The sequence below is a fragment of the Ips typographus genome, linkage group LG3 (genome assembly GCF_016097725.1).
Source record: "Ips typographus isolate SLU linkage group LG3, UJ_Ityp_2.0, whole genome shotgun sequence".
In the NCBI taxonomy this organism is placed as follows: Eukaryota; Metazoa; Arthropoda; class Insecta; order Coleoptera; family Curculionidae; genus Ips; species Ips typographus.
This window is the reverse complement of record NC_138424.1, coordinates 15,100,145-15,109,415: the sequence shown is the minus strand read 5'-3', so window position 1 is coordinate 15,109,415 and position 9,271 is coordinate 15,100,145. Positions and strand designations below refer to the sequence as shown.

Genomic DNA, 9,271 nt, shown 5'->3' with positions numbered 1-9,271 from the left:
CTCTTTACTAACATTTGCAAAGAACTTGGAATTCACAAACTACGCACAACCCCTTATCATCCAGCAACCAATGGAATTTTGGAACGATTTCATAGAACGTTGAAGACTACTATCAGTCATTTCGTTAGTAATTTCATGGAAAGCTGGGATGAGATTCTGCCTTATGCGTTGATGGCTTATAGGAATCAACCTCATGAAGCTACCAAAGAAAGTCCATACTTTCTTATGTTTGGACGAGATATGGAACTACCAATTCATTTAACGATTAATGACCACGTACTACGATACGACTTAGACGAAAATTATGCCAGTGAAATGTTAAAGAAAATGCAAATTTCCCATGAACTTGCAAAAGAAAACTTAGCAAAAAGCATTGAAAGCAGATATGCTAAGCATAACGCCAGGAAACTAAAGCAAGAGTTTCAATTAGGCGATTTAGTGTTCATGAAAATTGTAGTTCCGCCTAAAGGGAACTTAGCTGCTAAATTTCAACCAAAATGGAAAGGGCCTTTCCGCATAATAGAAAAGAAGGGTCCTGTTACATTTAAAATAAAAGAACTTTCTGGACGAACTGAGCACATGATACATGCAGAACGCCTAAAGCCCTATAAGAATACATGGGATTGTGAAGAAGAGAACAAAAATGAACCAGACTCAACCAAGGATCCAATTGTAGACAACGAGAAGGTCCAGGATGAAGTGGATGAGTTTTTACTATATGGAGATGAAAGAGGAACCAGAAGGGTGCAACAAGATGAAAGTGATACTGATGAGGACTCTGATACTGATACCATTATTGAAATAAGTGACGATGAAAGTGACGTTTCCACGTATGAAACCGGCTTAGATACTAGTCAGGAAGATTGGGAAGCCACCCCAGTCAATGTAGGCCGAACAAGAACTAGAGACATACAGCCACCTTCGCGGTTAATATATGAACACTGACATTAAAAAAAAAAAAAAACTTTAGGAACAAGAGAACGGTAGTTCTACATTAATGCGGTTTCAGGTTAATTATCCTGTTCGTCTTTGGTCTATTACAAGTTGGGAAGATGGCCCTTATTGCTTACGACTGTCACAATACCTCCACCAACATCACAGCCATATCCTTAAGAGAGGTTCAGCCCTGTCCCGACCCAGAGACCGGATATAATTCTTCCAGTGGCAGTATTCAAATATTGGAGAAGCGCAGGTATGAATTAGTTCATGTCTACAGTTGCCTTATTGAAGTGTCCAGAATCATAACATATTGTGGCGCCTTCTCGCATATGTCTATAGTCAGTGAAGGAGTATCTAACTACATTTATCAAATTGGATCTGAGGAGTGCCGTCGTATTCACCAATATCGAGAGTTCCGAGGTCTAGGAGGAAACATCATCTCAAAATTAGCGCCAAATTCAACAACATCAACATCTCTTACGCTCGCAGGGGCAGTTGACGACGCGGGGAGATGTGAAGGAAGTCCTTATAGTGAAAACGGGAAAACCTACTAAAATGTGGTTGTTACTGCGGGAGTTAAAATAACTCTAAAGGATTATAGAACTCGTGTCGATCTAGAAAATAATGAAATTAAGTTGAGGGATGGGTTGACATGTCCATTCAAAGTAGGTTACTGTATGGACTACGATACAGGCGAAACAACTTGGGAACAGATTGCAGAACCGGAGTGTAATCGGTTCAATGTCCTGTATGAAGGTCAGGCTACCTTCATTACCGAAAGAAGTGACAAAGCCAACCAATTTATTGTAGTCGAAGATCACATGAAGATATTCGCTCTCAAACTTGTCCGGAAGACTACCTTGTGCGGTTATGCAATTTGGGAGAGTGAACATCCACGACTAATGGTTGCTCCCAAAATTAATCCGTTCGCGACCACACCTTGGGAAAATTCGGAGCAATCCAACGAAGCAGATTTGATTACTTATGTCAATACGAAGTTCCTATATGTCGAGCAATCTTTCAAGCGAACCATAGATTCAATGTTCACCCAGACTATATACCGACGGTGCCTGTTAAAAAGGGATATATTAAAAAATAGACTGGCAATGGCTCCTTTAACTCCTAATGTTGTGGCGACCTTATTCCAAAACCAATTGGGATATGTTGCCAAAGTAGCTGGAGAAGTTTTATATGTTATGAAATGTCGCCCAGTTTTGGTTGAAGTACGAAGAACCAAGGGATGTTATGCGCAATTACCCGTAACCGTCTCCAATAAGACTATGTTCATGTCTCCAGTAACACGAATCTTACAAGAACATGCTGAAGAAATAGAGTGCACCTCCATAATTCCACCTATGTACTACATACATAACAAATGGGTTGGATTTGATCCCTATCCAGTAATCGGGCTTCAGCCGCAAGAATTGAAAGCTGACGAAGAACCATATCAATTCGAAAGCATTAAAAATTTAGGCTCGGGCGGCATCTATACTGACACAGAAATTCATCGAGCTCAAGACGCCATGATGTTCAACATGGAGAGACCAGCCCTGAATAATATATTGTTACGAAAAATGGCCGGACAACCGATAGATTCACAAGGTTTTACGACCTTATCGTTGTTTGATGCCAAGGAAATGGAAAAAATCGCATCATCCACCTTACAGAGACTGTATGGGTGGTTTACAATTTTAGGAGATATATCGAGTGGAATACTTGGACTCTATGTAACCTTTCGGATTGTGAAGTTTGTCTTTGAGACGACCTTAAATGCGTTGGCCATTCATAAAGCCCTTGGATGCAGTTTCCACATGCTTGCTTCATTTTGGGATACTCTAACTCTATTTGTATTGCAACGGAAAGAAAAACCCAGCAAGGATGTGTCAACAAACTCTAAGCCTCCACAGACAGACCGAGAATTAAACGCAAGCGCTCCCAGTGAAAGCAAGGAGTATGAAAACCAAGAATCGGTTAAAATATTAAATAATTCCACACAGGCTGAAACTACGTATTTCCAAGTGCGAGAAGAGCTTTCCGAAGTCCGGCAATTGGAAAACATTGACGATGCACGTTGCGATTTTTTTGTTCGTAACCAAAGTGAACAAAACAGGAAATAAAGAAGCCATAAACCCGCCTTTAATCTGTACAGTGAAATTAACCTTTTTGAACTCAACATACTTAAACAAATTTTGTCGAGGAACTCACATTCCTCAACCGACCCTGGCCATGAACAGGAATTTGAAAAGTCCGCAGATTCCTAGTCTATACCACGGATGATGCTTAAAATGACGTAAACTTTAAGTCCATATAAGAAGCAACAATTAAATGGGGGATAGCCAGTGTTTAATCCTGCCGGTTGTGTTACTGAATTCAAAGATACTCTAATTATTACTTTAAAAAAAAAAAAGTTGACAATCAGTGATGGAGTACATAGTAGTTTTTCTCTACTATGTCCGATTAGTACGGGACAGGGGTAGTAAATTTATGTTGTACCGGATGGCTCTTTACCACCTATGGGAACTGGCGACTCTTTACCGACCCCGAGTGACTCAACCCTTGGAAATAACCCGGGCTCTATTAAATTTATGGACGGAAGTGATCCACTTGGAGTTCCAATTGTTGAGAACAGACCCCGCCCGACCATGTGACTGTGCCTTCTGCGTCCCTCCACCACCGAATCTGTTCACACCGACGCAATTCTGGAACGCATGGGGCAATGTCATGATTGAAGGTTGCGCCTGTCCCGTTTGCGCCTTCCGGCGATGTTGCCCAGCTGAACCCCCACAACCGCACTTAAGACCCCAAACTCACTCTCAGGAAGTCGCCGCCGGATCACTAATGCCGCCGCCGATGCAACCCATGGTACCGCCAACCCGCCAGGATCCAGTTGGCCGATCAAGGCAAACGCGAGTTCCTAGGCCAATCGCTAGCCGACCCTACCCAGTTTTGGAGGCAGACCTTTTGCCTGGAAGCCAAACGGGGGTACGCATACGACGGGCCCCTGATCCAAACCAGCCAGGAACATCCCGAGAGTGACCGGTTGGTAATTAAATTCGGTACGTTAGTTTATTCTTAATTTTTTTTTTTTTATTTTATTTTTTTTTTGTTATTTCTTTATTTTTTATTTTTCGTTTTGAGTGCCGCATATTTATTTACCTTTTCAATTGTTTATGAGAGTAATCATGGAACATTATTTTATTGTTAGATTTTATTGAATAATCGTAGGATAGGATTTATACGTGTATAGTAGACTTAAAAATATTTTATTGGGACTGGCACGCGTAAGCGATTGTTGTTAGACCTTCTGGACAGATTTGCTTATTCGACAAGGTTTTCATACATTGCCTTAGGTCAAGTGCGATGTGAATGACTCGGATTTACGCTGAACATATGATTCAGAATAGTACAGCGTTGCACTGATACAAAGCAAATATATTTTATATTTGCATTGTCCTACAGGGATGGGTGGAATGTGATGCCCCGGGAAAATAATAGCAATTTTTTTTTGTTTATTTTTCAAAGTCAAAATTGTAATCAAAATTAAATTAAAACTTACGGAATTAGTTTGAGGCACATCTGAACACTACTAGACACAACACTTAAATGAAAGACTAGTTTGAAAGAAAAATCTGACTTCAAATCCTAAGCCAAACCTCTAAGAGATTTAATTGGCCAGCGTCGTTAATCCAGAAGCGGGGATATATTTCTATTAGTAGGTGTTTACAAAGAAAGGAATTTTTCCAAGTCATACTGTCGCCACAAATTCTCACCTTTTTGACCCCAAGCAAAAATGATTTATTGCCTGGAGCTGCAGGAAAAAAATTAATATTATTTTATTGCATCCGGCGACATGTTTTTGAAATTCCACCTTTTGACCTGTCGCATTCCTGCTCACAGAATGATGTAAATTTCGTAGTATAAATATTCACACCATTTTGGCAAACAGTCAGTCAGAAACGGGCAGTCAAAACTGAAACGTCGTCAAGTCGAAGACAAGTGTGAAAAATCGGTTAAAGTCCAAAAAAGACCTAATGGGGTCAAGTTCTAGTCATGTTCAGTAGTGCAAAATAAGTTAACCACGTAGCCGCTTGACCTAAAGCCTGTCACTTCAACTCAACTCAAAATGTCCAGAAGGTACGTTTAAGCCAGAATTGCTAACTAGACCTAAGTCTTTGAAACCGAACCGTACCTAGCTGAGTAATGTACTTGGAATCTGAATAAATGTTTGACCCAAGATTGGTGGTTGTGTCATTTAGGGTATAGCGCTTGCCCCTCGAACCCCAAACATAAGCTTGTAAGACCCAAAATTGGAAGAAGGCATTTTTGGGCCATTACACACCACTTTTGGGTGCGCAGTTGAATGAATGTGATTGAGCTGTCGAGGTGAACTAAAAACCCGAAAGTAAAGGGAACATGCATAGGCGGCTTTTAATTTGTGTAAATCAATTTACACAATAATTAATATGACAAAAAAATTTTTATGGATACATTAAAAAATATACATTTTGTAGACAACAAAAATTAGTTTTTTTACATCTTTATTCAATTTATTGTGGTATTTGGAATTTGTAGCAGTGATAGTAAACAAAATAATATTGCGTGTTTTTGAGTTGAGAATTCATAATAATCTGGATTTTTTTTAGGAACAGTTTGCTGACTGAAAAAGTGGTTGGTCATAAAGGAAAGGAATCTTATTACAAATGTTTAACTTGTAATGAGTGTTTTGATGAACTTCGCGAAGTAAAATTCCACCAACACCAACCAACATGCAAGTATTTCTGCGAGAGGTGTCGTCGACAGCTTGACACTAAACTTGCCATTGTGATCCATGTTATTGAGCATAATATGGACGATGAACCGGAACCTGAATATGAATGTCAACAATGTTTTTTGGAATTCTACAATTTGGACGAATATGAGCAGCACCAAAACACTTGTCTTAGAGAAACTGTTGCTTCGCAAACTAATTTGAACAGTACAGACTCAAATTTACGTTCAATACATCACAGTGAAAGTGAACAACAAAATCAACATACTGCTGATATTAAAGGTCATCTCAAAATCCTTGATTCAAACAATGTTCCTGAAAAAACAAAATATTATTGCAAGTACTGTACCATAGGTTTTCATTCACAGTCTAACCTGAACAACCATTTGACAACTAACTTAGACGACCAACAGTATGGCTGTAACGAGTGCAGAAAGTTTTTTTCAGATAAAAGTTCTCTTATAAAGCACATAAAGATACATAACAGTCGAAAACCCTATAAACGCGATACACGCCAAAAACGTGTTGCAAAAAGTAGGAACTCAAATGCCCATATTAAGATTCACACTGGTGAAAAACCTTTTAAATGTAAATACTGTGACAAATGTTTTACACAAGTTGTCAGTTTAAAAACTCATATTAGGAGTCACACCGGTGAAAAACCTTTTAAATGTAAATATTGTGACAAATGTTTTACACAAACTGCTCATTTAAAAACTCATATTAGGGGTCACACCGGTGAAAAACCTTTTAAATGTAAATATTGTGACAAATGTTTTACACAAGTTGTCAGTTTAAAAACTCATATTAGGAGTCACACCGGTGAAAAACCTTTTAAATGTAAATATTGTGACAAATGTTTTACACAAGTTGTCAGTTTAAAAACTCATATTAGGAGTAACACCGGTGAAAAACCTTTTAAATGTAAATACTGTGACAAATGTTTTACACGAGCTGCTAATTTAAAAACTCATATTAGGTGTCACACCGGTGAAAAACCTTTTAAATGTAAATACTGTGACAAATGTTTTACAGTTTCATGTAACTTGAATAGTCATCTTAGGATTCACACCGGTGAAAAACCTTTTAAATGTAAATATTGTGACAAATGTTTTACACAAGCTGTCAGTTTAAAAACTCATATTATGAGTCACACCGGTGAAAAACCTTTTAAATGTAAATATTGTGACAAATGTTTTACACAAGCTGGTAATTTAAAAACTCATATTAGGTGTCACACCGGTGAAAAACCTTTTAAATGTAAATATTGTGGCATTTTTTTTGCAGATGTATCTTATTTAAGAAGCCATATTAAGATTCACACCAGTGAGAGACCATTTAAATGTAAATGTTGTGACAAATGTTTTACAGCTGGATTCAGATTAAGATCCTATATCAAGACTAGAGTAATTATCCGTCGACCATGTATTAACAGCTTTTTTAATGAACGATAACGAACGCAAAATCGTTTATTAATGAGTCCCATTAATGCATGATTTTTCAAATGTTTTACTTTAATGCATGATTTTATCATAAGGTCTGTTCGTAGAGGCAATTTCAAAGTGGTTTCCAACTGAAAATCGGAAATTGCTGCATTTTATTGGTTGAATGCTTACGTGACATTGACATTTTAAGGGTATAGGACATATTCCTTTGATTATTATTTGGAGATTCCTTCTGCGAACCAAATACTCTCATAGTATAGTTCCATCCTTCTTTATTTGTATTAAACAGAGAGAACTAGACGCACATTATTAAGTTGACATCCACTTTTAACGGCAGAACTAACTGTCTCTGTCATTGTCAAGAGTGCCAAAATGTAAATTTTGTAACCAATGTTTTACGACTAAAACAAGTTTGAACTACCATGTTGGAATTCCATTTTTAATTTTTTTTAACTCATTTAATAATGTGTTAAAAAATAGGGGGTTTTGTTTAAAAAAATAGTTATTTACCGAACAAGTGCGGAAAGTGGTACTTTCCCGCACGAGACTGCAGTTGCCCGAGGAAACAGTGGCGAGAAAGACGCTTTCGCATGTGTTAGGTACAAAACTTTTCCTACGAGTATCAATTTTCATTAAATTGAACAAAAACGTATAGTAAAATTACTAAAATGAAAGCCTCTGTTTGCAAAGATGATTAAAAGTGTATTCTTAATTGAGAAATCAAATTGTTTTTTGATTTAAATGTATTTTTTTCTTCGCTTGAATAAAAAGACAAAAAGGGTATTTTCGCTCTACACATATAAATCAAAACTGCAAGTCTATTATACATATATTCTAACTAATCTTGCAATGCGGAAAAATTAACTTTACCGCATCCGAGTACTAAAATAGTTATTTGCGCAACTAGAGAAAAGTGCAACTTTTGCTCCCGCGAAAAAATCAAAGTTCAATGGTGCGAAAGCAGTTTACTCCAGAGTTGCACATCTAATTTTTCCTACGACCAATGTTATGTTTTATGCAAAAACCTGGCTGAAAAAGGTGTTAGTACTAAAGATATGTTTGTCAATTTTTCAAAAAAGTGTCAAACTAGACAGTGATTTTTACTGGTGGCACTTTCACTCCCTAGATAGTAAAACTGATATTTTCATCCCTCAAATGAGGGAGAAAAGTTTTATTTTCTATAGGGGTTGGAGAAAAAAATATTTTATCTGCCACACCTTTATGAATCACCCTGTATATCCAAAAGTATGTTTTAACTATGCATCTCAATATTTTCTAAAACTTTTGTATTTAACATTTTTTTGTATTTTTCGAAACTATCTATCGTTCTCACCCTGTACATAAGATTTTACTGATAGAAAAGTGGCACCCTCCATTAAGGGCCGGTACTTTCACCTTCGAATAAATTTATTCTTGGGATAATTTCTATGGAAATTACGGAATTGACCAATAGCAGCGTCTGATTTTACGGTTTCCATAGATATTATCCTTAGAATTCTGAACTGAAAGTACTGGGCCTAAGAAATATACTTGTTTTAACTTTTCACTAGTTGGAATATACCAGATACAAGTAGTAATTCATGTCATGTAATTACGGATACGTCAAAAAACATTAATAATTTTTATATGTCGGTTTTCGTTCGTTTTGCAAAATGTATGAGCATTTTTAATTATGTTAAACTTTCTAAGTCTTATTTTATTTTCCCCAAATATTAAAGAGAATAGAAAATACTTTAAAATCAGTTGGCAGTTTTATTTTAATGATGTGTTACCAGCTTCGTAAGAGTTGAAATTAAGAGTAGCAACTCTTAATAAATACTTTATACGGCACAAATTAGCTTTCCTACATCCTTATTCAATCTTCGTAAATGTTGTGATAAAATCTTGTTTTACTGTCGTGTTTGGAATTTGTAGTCATTTGGTAGCAGGGATGATGAATAAAATTGCAAGTTGTTGTAAATTCATAATAATGTAATTTTTTTAGGAACAATTTGCTGATTGATGACTTTGATAATGAAGGAATGCGATCTTATTCCAAATGTTTAACTTGTAAAGAGACTTTTGATGATTTTCACGAAGTAAAATTCCACCAACACCAACCAACATGCAAGTATTTCTG

The 9,271-nt window shown here is 36.8% G+C and overlaps 2 protein-coding genes across 2 annotated transcripts; both read left to right on the top strand.

Moving 5' to 3' along the window:
- The first annotated feature begins 1,522 nt into the window (after positions 1–1,522).
- LOC145727318 (uncharacterized) lies at positions 1,523–5,175 on the top strand. Its single transcript, XM_081976867.1, has 2 exons — positions 1,523–1,695; positions 1,750–5,175. Exons 1-2 carry the CDS (start codon positions 1,617–1,619, stop codon positions 3,054–3,056), a joined length of 1,386 nt encoding a protein of 461 aa, XP_081832993.1. The 5' UTR covers positions 1,523–1,616; the 3' UTR covers positions 3,057–5,175.
- A 94-nt stretch (positions 5,176–5,269) lies between these two features.
- LOC145727319 (uncharacterized) lies at positions 5,270–8,894 on the top strand. The gene has a single exon (XM_081976868.1). It carries the CDS (start codon positions 5,785–5,787, stop codon positions 7,159–7,161), a length of 1,377 nt encoding a protein of 458 aa, XP_081832994.1. The 5' UTR covers positions 5,270–5,784; the 3' UTR covers positions 7,162–8,894.
- Positions 8,895–9,271: the final 377 nt, after the last annotated feature.

Coding starts and splice junctions, on each gene's coding strand:
- LOC145727318 (XM_081976867.1), top strand. CDS start 1,617: ATGGACTACGATACAGGCGAAACAACTTGGGAACAGATTGCAGAACCG. Junction 1,696..1,749: donor GTTCAATGTCCTGTATGAAG/GTCAGGCTACCT, acceptor AATTTATTGTAG/TCGAAGATCACATGAAGATA.
- LOC145727319 (XM_081976868.1), top strand. CDS start 5,785: ATGGACGATGAACCGGAACCTGAATATGAATGTCAACAATGTTTTTTG.